The 19,190-nt window shown below is 37.8% G+C and overlaps 1 protein-coding gene across 3 annotated transcripts; it reads right to left on the bottom strand.

Moving 5' to 3' along the window:
* Nucleotides 1–1,301: 1,301 nt before the first annotated feature.
* On the bottom strand, nucleotides 1,302–19,129 carry bbox1 (butyrobetaine (gamma), 2-oxoglutarate dioxygenase (gamma-butyrobetaine hydroxylase) 1). 3 transcript variants are annotated; one of them, XM_084406006.1, is made up of 9 exons: nucleotides 18,964–19,121; nucleotides 18,472–18,539; nucleotides 15,953–16,336; nucleotides 15,762–15,876; nucleotides 10,302–10,500; nucleotides 5,682–5,787; nucleotides 3,448–3,644; nucleotides 2,905–3,071; nucleotides 1,302–2,568 (listed from the first exon to the last, which is right to left on the bottom strand). In XM_084406006.1, the coding sequence occupies exons 3-9, from the start codon at nucleotides 16,307–16,309 to the stop codon at nucleotides 2,408–2,410; spliced, it is 1,302 nt and encodes a 433-aa protein (XP_084262132.1). In that variant the 5' UTR covers nucleotides 16,310–16,336; nucleotides 18,472–18,539; nucleotides 18,964–19,121; the 3' UTR covers nucleotides 1,302–2,407. The 3 variants fall into 3 exon arrangements, with proteins under 3 accessions (XP_084262132.1, XP_084262134.1, XP_084262133.1); XM_084406008.1 differs by having other exon boundaries at nucleotides 18,491–18,539; XM_084406007.1 differs by lacking the exon at nucleotides 18,472–18,539 and having other exon boundaries at nucleotides 18,964–19,129.
* Between the last annotated feature and the right edge of the window lie 61 nt (nucleotides 19,130–19,190).

The following is a 19,190-nucleotide window of genomic DNA, read 5'->3' as shown; positions in this document are numbered from 1 at the left end:
AACAGCATCACATACTAATTTATTTTTTTATATTAATGGCTATTTGCCTCCTAGAATTGATTTTCAGGAGCATTTAAATTTCTATTCATGTCAAATACTTGACTAACTAGAAAATCAACATCACAACACAAATGTAATGTTATAAAATAAATACTGATAGAATCATAATTGAATCACTGTTTTACACTTTGGAGTTCAGTTTCAATTTATTTATTTATTTTTCATTGTAAGACTTGAGAAATTAGAAAATGCCGGGCAGTCTAGTTGAGGAACGACCACTCCCTCAGAAGACAGGACATTTCTAGAAATAAACATTTGAACTCTCTCTTGTGAAACTAGCACCGCCATTCGAGACGCAAGTCTCACCTAAGCGATCCTAATCTACATCTTTTTCCCTTGACCCCCCCATTCCCCTGTTCCCTCTCACTCTCATGCTGAGATCACCTGAAATTCATCCAAAAATCTATATGGTTTAATGTGAACAATCATAATACAGTATTATACATGTTTGGTATCATTTGAAATGTCTCAGTGCGACTGGTACAAAGGTCTCATTCCCAAAGAAGTAAACCAAAAGGTAATAAGGTATTTAAGAGTTTCGAGATATCTCGCACTCAGAGGAGGATGCGTCTTCCAGGCAAATGGTATCCTGCTCCCAAAGGTGTAAACTCAATGTGAATTCCCATTGCTAGCAAGTGTTTCCATGCGAAAGAAGTTTCTGTCTATATAATGAAATGCAACAAGAGGCTCAGGGCAATTCTGTAACTGAGATCAGCCTGTGATGCGGAGTGTGGCCGAGGCTCAGCATCATGTACTTTCTAATGTGTCAGGTTCGCATCTTTTCTCTTTATTCCAGAGCATTTGATGTTTTGTATTTATTATCTTTGAACTGATTATGTAATTGGCATGATACATTTACCTGACATAATAAATTGTAAACATTTGATTTTATTCTAACTGACTCTGACATTATTTTCAGTATAGAGTTAAAAAGATTTCGCAAACATTCGCTCACATTTAGTGATGCACAGATATCAATAAAACCTTTTCATTTATGGAGTCAGATGAAATAACGAGGTAATGCATATGAAAAAAATGTATTTCATTTAATCAAATTACTTTGCCACGAGGAAAGACGTAACGCGCAGAAACCTTCCCCGCTGACCGGATGCCTCCATTGAGTCATCAAAAACCTCTTCATTAGCAACATTCAAAAACTGACCTCTGGTATAATCACAAGATTTATAGCCATAGTATTCGAGTGTTTGTATAAGTACATGAAAGACAGAAATATGTCTGGGTATATTATAAATGCGTTTTATTGTCACTTTGGAAAAGAAAAAAAATAAATCTGTCAGAGTTTCCAAAACATTACAAGTAACACTTCAGCTCCAACATTTTTATAAACTAATAGCTGCATGAGCTATATTTGCATTGTTGCTGCATTTATACAAATTGGCCAGTTTTCTTTAAAAACGTCATATTTGAGGCTTTTCAAGTATCAAATAGCTTCATTTCTACTGCACATGGCAATCAGTATACACAAGTACTGATCATAATTTAATGAACTATCCAATCTCCATATATCAAAACAGAGATACTTTGTTTTAGACATCAGCTTATAAATATTTTTGTGCCAAATGAAAAAAAAAAATGTCTCTGCAAAGGTCAATGGCCCATCATTGTCCAATCTACTATTTACAATACAATACAAGAAAATAAAAATGAAATGGTTCGTTAATCTACAATAAAATTAAGTGCAAAACAGGAAGAATATAAACAATATTGGTAAAAATCGATGTATATTAAAATGACTGCATTTAAACAGTACCATAAATCATGATGGTATCATAGAACAATATTTATGTGGAGAAAAGGGAAAAGTACTGACCGTTAGAGCAATAAGGCAAAATGTAAGACATCAGAGGTTGGATAAAACTTTCTTTTTTTTAGCTCTGTTGACACAAAGTGTGCCATCTCGAACTTAGAGTTGTCACTTTTTATAGCATGGACCATATGAATGACAAAAACATTGGTGGATTAGACCAATAAACCAATAAACACACTATCGGTTTAATCTAGTGCGATACTTCAGGCAGTTGTCCACACAGAAGCGAAATTTTTAGTTCTTAACAAAATTTCAAGTCAAGCCAAAAAAATAAATAATTACTGCGCTTTCCAAGTACTGTAAGTGCAAGAAAGGGCTGGAGACTCAAAGAGCCCCTCAGTAAAAGGCCACAATAATAGAATAACTACAGAAGCCCAAATATCTACTTGGCAAAACTTAAATGCCCAACAGAAAATATGCCTGGGATCCAAACCTTTTTAAGGCTTTCTTGAGTTGTTTTTGATTACCGTTACTGATGAAGCAACACTTATGACTGTAGTGTGGAGGATGAACAGATGTCTAGCTGTCTCCACGGACGCTCTTCCGGAGGATCCTGAGACGGGACATGACCTCATCCCAGTCCAGATATGCTCCTTCTAGATGTCTTGAGTTCTGACCTCGCGACAGGTAGCTCTTTCGGCCATGCAGCAGACGCCAGTTATCAAAGGTCACCAAGTCACCTGCGCAGAGATCAAATGAACAACCAGCATCAGTCCCTTAATGGATAAAGTCCCTTAATCTGAATAGATGTGCAAAAAAAGTTTCAATTCTAATGTTGTCATATATGGTTTAGTAACAAGTATAGCGGCAATGGGGAAGCTTTAAGGATTCGAATTTGGAATAATTCTAGTAAATGTTTTTGAAAACCTTGGATTTTAAATGGAAAAGTTTGCCAAGCACAGACTGAGTCTAGTCCCAAATACAAAAGCCTTATAATGTAGAGAAAACCTTAATCTTTGTCTACTGTCAACTAGAGTACAAATGTGAGTTAAAACAATCTAAACGGACGTACTGACCTGGTTCCATTCTGTATGTGAACACATTCTCAGGCCTGCTGAGCAGCTCCACAAAGGCCTTTAGAGACGAGTAGAAAAGCTGAACCTGATGCAGAGGCAGATCCAGCACAGAGTCTCGTGTGGCGTTGTTATAGTTGATCCTCACAAGCCGACCATCAGAGTCCACACTGCACGTTACAGACATTTTTGTATTAAAAACTATCAGGATTTATGAGAACTTTACAGTGTCTTGTTGTCGTTTATAAAAGCAACCTGTACAACTCTGTGTTACACTGTAGAAAGCAACTCATACAGGTGTGGATCAACATTAGGATGATTTTTGTAATGGACTATCCCTTTAAACGTTCATTTGTAAATATTTCGCACTTGCGAGTCTCAGTTGCACAACTGGCCATGAGATGGTGCCGTTTAGTACATTATTGACGTTATAGTCAATGATGATGATGATTACAAGTGACAAAGCTAATCCATTGCATTAGCTATGCATGATTATGTGAGTGGATGAGGGATGAGTGAGTGTGTATGGGTCACAGTCTGTCTTACTCTATAATGTGGTTTTTGGACTGCACGCTGAAGTCGCAGTAGTCAGATCCGCTGTCTGTGAAATCGACCCTGACAGAGGAGAGGATGTTAAACGCTTCAGGATCTTCTCTCCGGAGCTGCTCCGCCATGTGAAACCCATCAACCACTTCACTCTCTCCACCCTGTTCAGCCTGACAGACGCAATGCAGGAACTGGACCTACACATACACACACATATAAATATATAAATATATATATATATATATATAAATAAATAAACACACACACTCATGTAGGGTGAAGCCAGCCAAAGTGGGACATCAGCTAAATTGGGACAAATAAGCTCTTTGGTGTAGTTCTTTAAAAAAAAGTGTGATAATGGTGGGTGGTCTTGAAATGTCATAACAGTACTTCATTTAAAAATCTACATTTGATTGGTCAAATATAAGCCATAAAGCATGCAGGTGTGGTTCCTACTCAAGTGCTGGAATGTCTGAGAAAGCACATGTTTCTAATGCAAACAGTATTTAAATATACTATATACATTTTTATTACATTTTTTCATATGATAATTACATTTTATGCAATGATGTGCAAGTTTCTTCGTTCTATTTTATAATTTTTTTTAAATCAAGTTTTGTTACTATCCCAATTACCTTAAAGGTATAGCGGAGGATTTTCCCGAATTTTAGAAAAGAACCGCCCTCTCCACTTTTTGAAAAAATGCACATGCGCAACACTCTACCTGCTCCAGAGAGGGAACGCCTATTAAACGTGTTCACGAGAGAGCATGCACGAGCTAATCATAGCTTACATTAACTTTTACTAGCAGTGATTTTAAATGGATTTCTCCAAATAGCATGCCAAACTTTACCTGTCGAGTAGAAACTTCACGACTGAGGCATCAGTGGGAAGCCCAACCTGTGTTTTGAGCGCACGCCATCGTGTGAATCGTGTGCACGAGCACGTACGACGGCCTTACGTAAACATATCACCAGAATGATTGACACTTAGGAGGACCAATAGTCTTGATGATCCACCCGGAAAAAGAAAATCCTCCGCTATACCTTTAATGTGTTAGATCAGTGGTTCCCAAACCTGTCCTGGAGTACCCCCAACACTGCACGTTTTCTTTGTCTCCCTAATCAAACACACCTGATTCAACTCATCAGCTCATTAACCCATGTGATAATGAGCTGTTAATGAGCTGATGAGTTGAATCAGGTGTGTTTGATTAGGGAGACAAAGAAAACATGCAGTGTTGGGGGTACTCCAGGACAGGTTTGGGAACCACTGTGTTAGATAAAATGGGCATTCAGCTAAAGTGGGACATCCTATAAAATAAAAGATAATAAATTGCTTAATGTGAAAAGTGTACAGAAAGTACAGAAAATGTAACAAAGCTATAGGCAGAAAGGAAAAAAATGGGGAAAAACCATGTCAGCTAAACAGGAGAGGTATCAGTGGAGTGAAGAAAGAATGAAAGGGACGAACAATGAGTACATGGTAAGATTGGAGGCAGGCCAGGAAACTATTTCTTTTTGTTTGGCCAGGGCATGGTGTGTTCCAAAATACACCCTTGAGAAAAGAGTGAAAGGTGTTGTGAGTGGATGTAGTCATGCCACTGGCAGAAAAACAATTGTGTCATAGTCGTCTGAGAAGGAACTATAGCAAATATGATAAAGCTTCTTTTGCAAAGATGTGCAAAAAAAAAAAGCTTTTAAATATGCAAAAGCTATTGGAATTAAATGGTTTTCTGAACAAAACAACAAAGCAGGTTATTACTGGTTCCAAGACATCTTAAAAAAGGAGCCCAGAGTTGTGCATGAAACATCATCATCATCAACAACACAATCCGCTAGTGAGTATGTTTTAATGAAGTTACTCTTTTACATTTTGTGTGTGTGTGTGTGCGTGCGTGCGTGTTTTTATTTATTTTTATTTATTTTTTTGTTTATTTCCACAATTTCACACATTGCATTTGTTGCTACATCAAAAGCAGTTGTTGGGGGTAGCATATTACAATAGTGACAAGTTACAAAATATATTACTTTTTCAGCAGCCAAGGACTGCAACACATTACCCACAATTGTGTTCTATTGTGAAAAATGGACTCCCAAGAAGCAATAGCTTATAAGTAGGGGTCCATCCCACCACCAACACCACCCCAACACCTGGCAAGGATTATGTGAGCGGTCCAACTTTAGATGCCATTTAGAACGCGTGCGTGCGTGCGTGCGTGTGTACACACTCACCCCAGGTGGATGGTGCAGAGCAGGGTAATCTGTGTGCAGGCTCAGCTCTCCAGAAGTGTACGCAACATTGTTAGCCTTGGGCTTGTCCTGCACTTGCCACGTGTGTCTGTGAAAGCACAGGGGGGGACCGTGGATCAGAACAGGTGACCATGGCTTTGTAAAGTTTTACTGCATCTCTCCATGTATTTATTGTAGGAAACCACAGCTGTAAAATGCTTTCTTGATTTAGTACCATCTTGAGAGTAAATTTAAAGACTAAGGAATCACTGCAATGAACAAAGCAGACACTTTTGTTATGGCAACACTGTGAGAACGTAGTGATTTTTTTGGTGGTGAATTCTTGATGAACCTGCTCACTGCAAAAAAAAAAAAAAAAGGTAAAATAATTGTATTGAATCAGTATCTGTTTTTTAATAAAAACATACATTTACTTACAGAAGCAAAACTGTGTAAGATAATAAAACTTGTTTTCATAAAATAAATCTAATATTTATATATATTAGATTTATCCTTGATCACCCCATCAAGGTCGGTCAGAAATCTCGGAGTAACGCTTGATGACCAGCTGTCCTTCACAGATCACATTTCAAAGACAGCTCGATCATGCAGGTTTGCACTGCACAACATCAGGAAGATCAGGCCTTTCCTAACTGAGCATGCAACACAACTTCTGGTCCAGGCCCTGGTCATTTCTAGGCTTGACTACTGTAATGCTCTTTTGGCCGGACTTCCAGCATGTGCAACAAAACCTCTACAGATGATCCAAAATGCTGCAGCTCGTCTTGTCTTCAACGAGCCCAAGAGGGCCCACGTCACTCCTCTGTTCATCTCTCTGCACTGGCTACCTCTCGCTGCTCGCATCAAGTTCAAGGCATTGACGCTTGCCTACAGATCTATCACAGGCTCAGCTCCCTACTACTTTCACTCACTCCTACGAGTCTACATCCCTACCAGACGCCTACGATCGATCAACGAGCGACGTCTCGTGGTTCCATCACAGAGAGCCACAAAATCACTTTCCAGAACATTCTCATTCACAGCTCCATGCTGGTGGAACGCTCTCCCCGGCCTCATCCGGAATGCAGAATCACTGGCAACATTCAAAAAACAGCTGAAAACCCATCTCTTCCGTGAGCACTTAACCTCATAAAAAAAAAAAATAAATAAATAAAAAAAAAAAAAAAAAAATTCCTTTGAAACATCACTTATCAGACTTATGCTACTCTGAATAATGCCTGAACTTTGTATTCTGAGCACCTCTTGCGTTGTTGTTGTTTTTGCCTCTTCATGATGACTCGCTTTATTTAGTCCTAATTTGTAAGTCGCTTTGGATAAAAGCGTCTGCTAAATGACTAAATGTAAATGTAAATGTAAATATTATATCATCATTATTTTTCCTATTTTCCCCAATGACAAGTTGTTTTTTTCTTGTTTTAAGCCTAAATTGTTAGATTTATGCTTTAAAAAAGTTCAATGAGGTATGAAAAAGTAACTTTTTATATTCTATACCCGGATGATGCACTTATTTAATTAAAAAAATGAAGTGTGGAATGTTGGACACTTCACTGACTCAACTGTTTCAGCTTTAATTATGTAGCAGAAAGGGAGGGGTTATCAGACTGTGAAGCTGGATGACAAAACAACCTTAGAAGTGCAGTATACTGTAAGTGCATAGTATATCGTTTTTGGCTACATTTGGCTAACTCTGTCACATTTTACATATTGTCATGTATTATTAATGTGTGTTGTACCTGATTAAATAAACAAATAAAAATAAATAAATAAATAATGCGCCATATGAGACATAACACAAGTCTTACACAATTTTGCTTCTCCTCTTTTTACTGGAAAACAGTACTTTACTGCAGTTTGTTAAAGTAGCTGTAGAACTTAAATAATAAAAAAGCAAATTTAGATTATGAAATGATGTTACAGAAGTTATTGTATCTAGTTTGCTTATCCAGAGCTAGCTGAACTAACATAATGATTCAGTTCCTAATGAGACAGTACTATTTGAAATTTGACTGTTTGACTCTGTGCCCAAAAAAGGCAGGCATGTTAGCACAAACCTATAGAGAAATATAGGACCTACGTAAAAGACAATTTCCTCCTGTTATCGAACTGAAAACAACAGAAAGGAACAGGAATCATGGAAGAGGGGTACAGTATGTGTGGCTTTTTTAAACTGAAATGAGGCAGATTAGTGGTCTCAATAAGATAGTTAAGCCTGTATTAGACCAGAATCCTCCATGAGAGACACACCACGGTCTCCTCTTTCAACCAGAAGATCCCTAGCCAATGAAGTCTTGATTTGGCAGATGCAATGCTTTTTGTTCCAGTCTGGGTCAGGTGAAGCTAATTTTTGGCCAGTTTGACTGAGCTCCTGGGACTAGCATGGTGTTAAATCACTTAGCCTGTCACTTAACAGGTGTCAGCTGAGAGGGAGCTCACATGCAGGACTTTGTGCTTACAGCCAGAAGCTCACGTTGTGCCTGTTTCTGTTCTCTCTTCTCTCCAGATCCTCTATCTGTCTGTCCCAGGCAGTGATTTCCATACACTCATCCTTCCCTGAAAATGTTTTTTTCTCTGTATGTTCTAATGAAAGGCTTTGTTGTCTGGCAAGAAACATAAATCAGAATTGTATTGGTTTAAAATGGTTTGATTTTGGGCTCACTAATAATCTTCCAGTAAATCTAGAACAAATGGAACAAGTTTAACTGACTGTAAAGCAAGGCTCTTTCACATCATCTCTCATTTAGATGCTCTCAGAGGCGGTTTTCTGAAAACGGAATATTGTTCTGATCGTTGGCCAAAAGCTTTCAAATGATGGTAGACAGATGACTCATTCCGTGATATCCATGGTAATCTTTTACGGAACAGCCTTATGGACCGGCTCTATGGTTGCATTACCATTTGACACACTACTTCATTCCCAGGTCAAAAGCCAAGATGTGTGTGGCAGAAACAGACATATTTTACCTTTATCTCTAGTCTAGTTTAAGTCATATCAACCATTTATTTAATGGTGTCTAACTGAAAAATAGTTTTTAGCCTTGCCTTTAAAATAGCTTTTAGTCTTTCTTAAAATGCTGTAAAAGTTTTGGTGTTCAAGAAAGCTAGCTTATACTGTATACGTGTATGTATAGCCTAGAGTCAGTACGATTTTTTTTTTTTTTTATAAATTAATATTTTTATTCAACAAGGATGCATTAAATGAATCAAAAGTGACAGTAAAGACATTTCATATTAGAAAAGATACTTTTTCAAATAAATTATGTTCTTTTGAACTTTCTGTTCATCAAGAATTATGAATGGAATGCATCATGGTTCAGCACAAACGTTTTCAACATTGATAATAAATATTTCTTGAGCACCAAATCAGCATACTAGAATGATGTGACAGCTTTGCAATCACAGGATTAAATTACATTTTAATATATATTATATTAAAATAGAAAATTATTATTTTACATTGTAATTATATTTTAATAATTATTTCATTTCCAAAAAACGACCAACCCCCAAAACACCAGGGCTGCATCCAAAATCGCATACTTCCTTATTATATAGTAGGCGAAAAACAGTATGTGACAAAAGTAGTATGTCCGAATTCACAATACTTATACAGTAAAAGAGTAGGCAAAAAGTACCAGGATGACCTGCTACTTTTGCCGAGATTCTGAAGTGTGCATTTGATGGACACTTTACTATCCCATGAGGCTACGGGAGAGGATTTGTGAATGACAGAATGGCGAACCCGGCGAATGTAACACGTCCAGATTACATTCATACTACACACAATCAAACTATATAGAACATACTTTTTTTTAGCTGTCGTGAAATCATTACTTATTCAAAATAAGTACCTACTCAAGAGAGTATGGGATTTGGGACGCAGCCCAGGCCCTTTAAATGGCCTTGTATTTCTTGGCCGTTGGAAAGAATCCTCAGACCTAATGAGACGGGGGCCCGTACCACTACAGACCCCCTACCATGTTTTCAACAGACATTGCGGGTTGAGGGACTTTTTCATTTCCTTCAATTATAAACCTGTCCAGATGTAAAGCATTAAGGTGAAAGATCAGACCACATTACTCATCACACCATATTCCGTTTTTCATGACTGATGGGTTTGTGCCCTTTGCAGCAGGTTATTTGTCTTTGTAGATCTTGGAGTGGGAATGACAGTTCTGGCATAATTGGCAGTTTTGCGCAGTTTTTGGTGTAAACAGAGTCACAGATGTTCAAAAACAATTTCTGAAATGGTATTTTTGAGAAACTAACTCTACTGCCTGCGACCACTGTTTGGAATGCGCATAATTATTTTTCATATAGTTTCCAGTGACAGATTACATACATTTGCACTATACAAATAGGCAGTCAAAGAACCACCAAGAAGATTTTCAAACTGTTCTTGATCATGAGGTGAGTAGTACTAATGTCAGCAGTATAAGAATGACTCCTAACACTATAATATTTCTCTAAAAAGTCTGCACTATTAAAATGACTGTATTTGCAACTTCTGTTTGTGTCTTTGCTCAATAATCCAATTGTTAAATCAATCTAAATATAGACATTGCACTGCTTTCCTTAGAGAACAGTCAAAGCTACAGACCATACCCGTAAAAGGTGAGGCGTAGATAGCCGATTCTCTGGCTCAGCCTGGCCACCTGGCCCTTCTCCGCTGGAGCCCCCCTCAGGTAGACGATGCCAATGCGCCGCAGAGCCTCCAGCCAGGCCAGAGCAGCCTTGTCATCGTGTAGAACCTCCTGGAAGTCGGCTGTGGGGATCTGCAGACCAGAATCCCAATACTCACGCTCTGAAACACAGATACAACATCACAAAGCAATTACACAACTAAGCGTCTAGAATGACCCTTTAATTTACTTTCATTTAATTCAACGTTCTTTCATGGAAACCAGCCTCTTAGACTGAACTAGCTGAATGTTTTCCACTCCTGGAAAACCGAGGTCCTGAACTACAATCATTACACCATAACAAGGATTCCCAAACGTTTTTTGTCAGCCAAGCCCATTAACTAAAATGTTTAAAACGGGTAAGATAAATTTCAATCATGTAAAAACACAATTGCATGATCAATGGCGGTTAATAGTCACATGACATGCAGGTAAATTAATATAAACATAAAATTATTTTTTATTTTCGTATTTTTATGATTTGATTAATTATTTGCTTTTCATCAACTCACAAACCTCCTACAGTTCCACCACGAACCTCCATTTGGGAAATTCTGCATTGGAAGGTCCAGTGGCAAATTACAAAGCAGTCAACAATGACTAAAGTCTACATTAGTATGTGGGAATGATGTCAGCATTACTCAAAAAGTAGCTAAAATCTTTTCCAAGCTAAACATGTTTCTCTCTATCTTTCCGATCTCTGTTACTCGTTCTCCTAGCACCCTGATTTACAATGCAAATAAACACATGATAAAAAACATACTTACTGTATAACCATCACTAATGCCTTTCTTCACATAATGAAGGATTGTGAGTGTGTGTGTGTGTGTGTCAGGGTTGAGGCCAGAACACATTGGTCAGAACACTGTGTGAGGGCCTGCATGTTTGACTGTGAAGGAATACCGCTGGAAAACTCTGGTTCTTATGTCTACTTCCACAGACGACCTCTAGAGAAGTGTGCATGTGTGAGCATTGCAAGCACATTATGCCTGTAATTCACTGCTTGGACCTTTATGCAGTGGAAGCATTTTTCAGCCCAGCACCTCCTTCTCAGATTCTCTCAATTTAGAAAACTGTTCCACTGGATACATTGTCACAGTAGAGACTTTAGAGACAATATAGTTTAGGACCAACAACTAAAAGAAAAGTACTTCCCACCAATTAAGTAATTCTTCCCAATTAAAGAAGTCACATTCAAAAGTTTGGGGTCAGTACGAGTTTAAAAAAAAAGAAGAAAAAAATACTTTTGTTCAGCAAAAATGCATTAAATTGATCAGTGACATTAAAGACATTTACAATGTTACATGAGATTTCAAGTTCAAATCAATACTGTTAATTTGAACTTTCTATTCATCAACTTATCATACATATAGTAAAATTGATCAATTGAAAAATGTTTCCACAAAAACATTAAGCACCAAAACTGTTTTCAACATTGATAATAAAAGGAATGTTTCTTGAGCACCAAAGCAGCATATTAGAATGATTTCTGAAGGATCGTGTGACACTGAAGACTGGAGTAATAGTTGCCATTACTGGAATAAATTAAAATATATTAACATTTTACAATATTACAGTTTGACTGTATTTTTGATCAGATAAATGCTGCCCTTCTCAATCTGGCAGCTATTGTTCTACCTTGCTGTTACAAATTTCCTTTTTCATAGAGGCATCAGCCATTTGTTTACTATTGAATTCACATTCTAGTCTGAAAAATGTCCTCAACTGGTTTTTTTTGAGTTCAGCTTAAGAAGCTTGGCCACCCAGCTGACTAACTAAAATACTATGCTGTTAATACTAACCCATAGTTATAATAAAATGTGTCATTTTAAAATGACAAAATGCAGAGAGAGGATACCTTATTGCTAAAAACGTCATGGTATACACTGACAGAAGTATGCAATCATATGAATATGCAATCAAGCTAATGCAAACAAAACCAAAATTATCTGACACACAAGACTGAGAAAATACCCACAATCTCCCTCTAATATTAAGGCCCTGGAATGAGTTTGATAGAGAGAGAGAGAGAGAGTGTGCGCGAGAGAGCGTGCGCGAGAGAGCTGGGCACTGGGCCCAGGGTGAAGTGGTTCAGTCGGTCCAGGTCAGTAATGTTCAGCTCTTATAAGCGTGTAATGCTCAATAATCTCTGTCTCACTGACATACTATGGTTTCCTGGCAGGGCTGATGTCGACTTCAGAGCCAGCCGAGATTAATATCATGTTATCATTCTGTCCAGCTGGTGCCTCTGAGACACTTTAATAAAAATTGACATTATTTTTCAATGACCCTTTCAGTCTCTAAAACAGACGGAAACACATTTATGCACACAAAGGCAAGCAGGAAAAGAAAGGTGTCAGCTTATGTGTGTCTGAACAGTTTCCATCAGCATTGCCTCTGTGAGTTTTCCAGCTATGGTAATGTGAAGCTGTGGCTGCTGCTGGCAGACCGTTATGTCCAGTCAAACTCTGTCAACAGAGTCCCCACTGAGAGCTCAGCACAGAGCAGAGTTCACTAAGAACAGGACAGACAGAAGCTCTCAACCAGAGTACAAACCACTTACAGCAATCATTTTCGGGGTTTGGAAAATGGATTTAAATGATTTGAATAGCTCAAATTACATATGCGCAGCATCCTATGCGCTTCAGTTCCTATGCGCTTCTCAAATAAATTAAGTAAGACACCCCATTTGAGTCAAGCGATTAGTTTTCCATAAACCATTTGGAAAAATAAGGTTTTAAACTACTTCAACTGTTATTTAAGTCATCTTTGGTCTGTGTCAGTGTGGTCTTTTTATGTGTGGGAAGGGTGAACTGTCTTTCATCTAATGCAGCAATTTGACTGTTTGGCTATTTTGAATTTAGATGAGAACAATGTGGTCTTGGTGCTCTGAAGGATCATGATGTCATGGGATACATGATGTCATCTGAACCAGGACATGTTGTAACTGCAGTAAAGCACACTTGTGCCCTCTTGTAATTGGGACACTAAACATCAACACTAGAAAACTCAGTAATTCAGTTCACTGGGGCATAAAAATCCTACTGTGAGCTGTATACTTTCAAGAAAAAAATGTAAATATGTATAAAAGCTAGAAACAATAATCAAAAGGCTTTATCATAATGACATAATTAATGAGCCTAATTACCTATTCTCTCCAACCTCTTATATACTGTATATACAACCTTGTTAAGCATAAGAGACTTCTTTCAAAAACCATCAAAAAAATCTGACCCCAAACACACAATCAATGTGTGTATAAAAATATATGGTAACACTTTACTTGAAGGGGTGTGCATAAGACTGACATGACATGTCATGAATATGAAGGAGGTTTTATGCATGTTTATGACAACTGTCATTCGCTCAATTATGACATTTTTTATGCAAATATGACATTGTTTGAGATGTCTTTGTTATGACAACTTGACATAAACCAATACATCATAACATGTCATAAATGTGTCATAAACATGACATAGCAGATTAATTATCAAACTTAAGAAACTACTTAGCTTTATGGGTTAACGTTAAATTAAACTGTCATGTGGTTGGTTTTGACATTGGCTGTCATGAGGCCATTATAACTGTGTCATGAATATATTTCTGATCACTTTTTTTCCCAGTATTCCAGTATTAGTTATAAAATTATTTGACAGTATTATACTTAATGACATTTTAATGACAAATTAAATTTGTATCACTGTAGTTGAGGTCAAGAAAAATATTCATGACACTGTTATAAAATTATTTGACAAAGTATTAACACTTAATGACACTTTAATGACACATTCAACTTGTACCACTGGAACAAAAAAAAAGTGGTCAGTAATATAATGTAATGTTAACCCATAAAGCTAAGTAGTTTCTTAAGTTTGATGATTAATCTGCTATGTCATGTTTATGACATATTTATGACAGGTTATGTTGTCTTGGTAATGTCAAGTTGTCATGACAAAGACACTGACAGGTTATGATGTATTAGTTTATGTCAAGTTGTCATAACAAAGACATCTCAAACAATGTCATCTTTGCATTAAAAATGACATTATTGAGCAAATGACACTTAATGACAGTTGTCATTAACAACTTGCATAAAACATGCATAAAACCATGTGTCATGTCATGATTATGAAGGTGTCGTATCAGCCTTATGCACACCCCTTCAAGTAAAGTGTTACCAAATATATACATTATTATCATTTAAAATAGCTGTTTTCCATTTGAAGATTTTAAAATGTAATTTTCCTGTGATGGCAAAGCTCAATTTTCAGCATCATCAGTCTTCAGTGTCACATGATACTTCAGAAATCATTCTAATGTGCTGATTTCATGCTCAAGAAACTCCATGGAGGACACATTAGTTGTCTACAACTGGTGCTAACCAGTCAGGAAATGGCTAATGCCAGATTACTGCCCAAGACAGACATATTATTGCAAGGTGTGTGCTTTACAGACCTCGTTCAGGCAGATTGAAGCAAGTTTATATGGGAGGTCTTAAAACAAGTGGCAGAACCGTCATATTATGTGCCAGTTAAGGAGCTTTGTTAAACACATGCAAACCTTGTGTGTTTTACACCTCAGCTGGAAGCAGACACTTGCGATGTGTAGTCTATGCTTTAAACCGTGGAAATTTATTGGTTGTCTTTCACTGTTTTAGGGGGCACGAGGGGATGCCTTTTGTGCCTTTAAACTAAACAGCAGCATCATTTCCTAAACTTTAGAGAGAAAATCACAAGGTTGAAAACAACAGTAAGATCTGTAAAGCTAAAGAACATGTGTGGTGAGCAGTATCTGTTTCAAAGCCCCAATGACATGCATTCATTTAGAAAATCTAATCTTAAAATCTCAAGACACACAAATATGTGCAGGATGCTTGTTCTGGCAAACACATTGCTCAGGCTGCTTCAACCACGGCATCCCTCAAGAGCGGTGTATAAGCACAACAGCTCACTCTTCTCAAATGGCCTTAAATCTCTATTCCATGTGGCAGGAAGTGGAAAAAGTCTTTCCACTCAGGGGTGATTCTGGGGAGACATGCCTGCACACTACAAAAGTAACTGCGGTCCAAACCACACGTGCAACAGATTAATTCAAATAATGCACAAATATTAGCCTACATGAGTGCATTTCAACTTTATAGTAATTCATTAATATAAATGAATTAATTCAATGCTAGTATTGTTAATCAGAAAAGTATACAGTTATTATTTTATAAGTTTATTATTTTATATAAATAAACTTCAATATGGTATATGAAAAAAATGTAATGGCCATACATTATAAACCATAGAAAGATTAGAGATGTATATACTGTAGGTGAATAGAGATGGCTAATACAAAGATTAAGGCAACAAAGACAAATAGATAATGATGAACTCACCATTAAGGAAGAGCTCCTCTTGCAGAGCCTGTCTTGCCTCAGAGGAAAAACACCGTTTCTTCAGCCAGTCAGGATCAAACTCACTACTGTGCTGATCAGGCCAAGTTATGGACACCTATAATGAGTTTCATGAAAACAGGTTTAAGGATTATAAGGAACTATCCCTTTAAGCTTTGCTCACCAAGACCAACCTTATTGTCCATCAGCTGCACTTGGTCCATTCCGGTGTGCACGTCCAGATCTGACATCAGCAGCCTGCGTGCTTGCGCTGACTGCAGCGTGCAGAGAGGACACTGGCAGTTATCCCTCAGCCAGGTGAACGGATACAAACTACAACTCCCATCATCCCAATCGATCTGCAGTAGTCTCTCCTGGTCCAGTGCCCGGGCCTGCCTCACTCCGAGACTCCCCCCAGTGAAGGGCAGAGGAGCCGCTGCCAGTGTCTGATTCCCAGTATGAGGCGTCTTGATCAGTTGAGGACGACTGCGTGTCCCTTTAAGAGCCTGGAAAGCACCTCTGGACACCCAGCGAGTAAGAGAGGACAACATCCTGATCCGTGAGTTGCTGCTGCTAGTCTGAGGACACAGAAAGTATGAGGTTATTATGTTCATATAACATCCACACCCCTTCACATCCTCTTGTACCCAATAATGATTTACCACAGCAGAATGTACTGTTGTAAACAATAAATATGACTGATACACAGGTGTGTCAAAGGTGTGTCTTAAGAATCATATTTTGAAAGCAGTCTCTGAAGTTCATCAAGGCTACATTTATTTGATCAAATATACAGTATTTTTGTGACATATTACTTCAACTTTTTTCAGTTTTTTTTTCATTAATAGAAAGTAAAACAACAGCAATTATGTAAAAATGTATTTTGTTGTAACATTATAAAGGTATTTACTGTCACTTTTGATCATTTTAAAGCAACACCATGGAGTTTTTCAACCTTCATAATATATTTCCAAGACCCTTGTGATGGTACATCGACTTACAATAGGTTGAATGACACGTCTGCCATAGCCTGACGGGTTCTGCATCGCTTTTACTGGCACTACGGAACTTCTGGGTTCAGGTAGTAACCCGAGCACAAAAAGAACTACAAAATTCGACTGCTTTACGGCATACCTCACTTGCCCCACCACCCCCCATTTCCTCAATTTCGGACGTGAGAGCCCAACTAGCATTTGTTTGCTGGCTGGTATAGTGTGTGTATGTTGTTGTCATGGCCGAAGCAGCAACGAAACCGAAGAAGGCAAAGGTTTTGTCGGAGGAGACTAGGAAGAGAAAAAGGAAGAGTGACAAAATCAAAGGCCGGATGAGGATCAATATTGGTCCAGCGTTCGCTCGCTGGTGTGAGCTAAAGGAGGGGTGCCCAACCGATGCTGACTTGGCCGTCATGCTGTTGTTGGACTAGTAAGTATTTTGCTTGCATACTATCTTTAGTTTTTCGAATTTGTTGTCTGCCTGGCTATGTTACGGAACCAATAGGCCACTATAATGACGCTGGCTTGTAAACGTGAGCTACGAGATCTTTTGGCGTTTGAAAAAAATAAAACCCATGAAATTATATTCAGATAACATGCTGAAATATATGCCACTGTTCCTGGGATGAAGACATTTCACACGCAACACAGGCAGTCTGCCCAAGACGTGAGAACTCCTTCTGCAGAGTTCGGGGGTATGGACATGTCAACAAATGCATGTGTATCCCCTGGTGTAACCATGACAGATTTTACGACAGTAGTAGAAGACAATACTGTTTCCCAACTGTAGGGGGACCCCGAGAGCAAAATTTACATGGTGTTGCTTTAATGCATCCTTGTAAAATAAAAGTATTAATTTCTTTAAGGTAAACATTTTACTGGCCAAAAACATATGAACAGTACTTAAATAGAAAAATAAATGTAAACAGAAGGCAGGCGACTGGCAGTTTATTGTGCTGTTGGTCCGTCCAAAAGCTGAGCCAGCTCTTGATGAATGATTACTGCAATTACATCATCCAGATCTGATTTATCTGAATGACTGTCAGAGCGCTTATCTTTGACAACACTAAATACAATATAAATACAGTCTTACATCAAATAAACCAAGATTAAAGCAAGCTAAGGTGACTTGATGACTTTAGCACTGCCACACTAATCAAACTATGACTAACTGAACTCTGCACTTCACCTTTACTTGCACTAGTAAGAATTTGACTCTTTCATGTGGATCACTTCAAAGAAACACTCAAGGCTTATACCTTTGTGCTTCATTTCATAACCCAAACAATATTAAAAACAATAAATTGTTTTATGTAAATTTAGAATGCCAAATTATGAATGTTGTTAATCCATTAATCCCAAATTATTTTATTCTGTTGACAGCTGTGGTTTTTTGTGAGATTTATACACCTAACATTACATTATTCTAATAATGTATAAGACATTATTACATTACATTATAATTCAAATGTATAATTTTAATACAAAGTAAGTATTTTTGGCATTACAGATACCATGTTATCTTTATAACGCTTACCATTTTCCTCACACATTAGCCTACGAATTGGTTTTCATGAAAATACATAGACCTACCTTGTCTATCAGGCAGCAATGCAATAATCACATTTGTGGGTCCATGATAAAATAAATATAATAAACAATATGTTCAGTGTATCGTAAACAGACCTTTGAACTTTATTGGTTATGTAATGTGCAAGCACCTTAGCTCATGTGACCTACATGTCTCAGGGAACACGGAAGTAGGTGAAAGATCACCACTCCATTCCCCCTGCAAACAAACACATTGCCTCCAGCGTTACGACAGCACGTATACACACACACACACACATTATAGTTGCCATGGAACAGAAATCAAACCAACTTCAAAATGTATTGTCTTTATTTAGACTTGATAGCTAAATATGTATCTGCCTTTGTTATTTCCGGGTATTTTAGCACTCTTTCTAGCGCTCTTTAGTAAATAAACAGTGAAGCAACTGACAGTAGGTCTACCCTACAGGTCATGAAATATTACACGGGCCATTTGAAGCGATAAACCTGATAAACACAACAACGATATCGCTCTTTCTTTCATTAGTCAAACATAATACACGCGAACTTCCGTTTATTACATAGAATTCAGCTACCATATTTCATTTTCGTTATTTAAACTTGATGAGAAATGAGAGAAAAATACAAGCAGTATCACTTACCGTGAAGACGTGGGTAATGTAGCCGCGGTTATTTCAGCCTTATATAGTGCTGAGAAGCGTGAGAACTCAATGTGCTGGAAGTAGGTGAAGGTTCACATGCACTATAGCGCTGCTGCTGCTGCTGCTGCACACACACACTCACTGGATCATCATAATGTGTGTGTGCGCTGCACTGGATCTGACTCTTGGCCAAAATTACATGCGGCTTTGGTCGACAACTGTTCTTT

Source organism: Rutilus rutilus (genome assembly GCF_951802725.1).
Source record: "Rutilus rutilus genome assembly, chromosome: 3".
In the NCBI taxonomy this organism is placed as follows: Eukaryota; Metazoa; Chordata; class Actinopteri; order Cypriniformes; family Leuciscidae; genus Rutilus; species Rutilus rutilus.
The sequence above is the reverse complement of the archived record's forward strand: the minus strand, read 5'-3'. Positions and strand labels throughout refer to the sequence as shown.

Bases quoted from the DNA above. Each gene is read 5' to 3' on its own strand.
- bbox1 (XM_084406007.1), bottom strand. From the start codon at position 16,309: ATGTTGTCCTCTCTTACTCGCTGGGTGTCCAGAGGTGCTTTCCAGGCT. The intron at 15,877-15,952 runs GTTGGTCTTGGT...AACTCATTATAG, and splicing joins TGCAGCTGATGGACAATAAG to GTGTCCATAACTTGGCCTGA. The intron at 3,645-5,681 runs GTGAGTGTGTAC...GTGTATGTGTAG, and splicing joins CTCTGCACCATCCACCTGGG to GTCCAGTTCCTGCATTGCGT.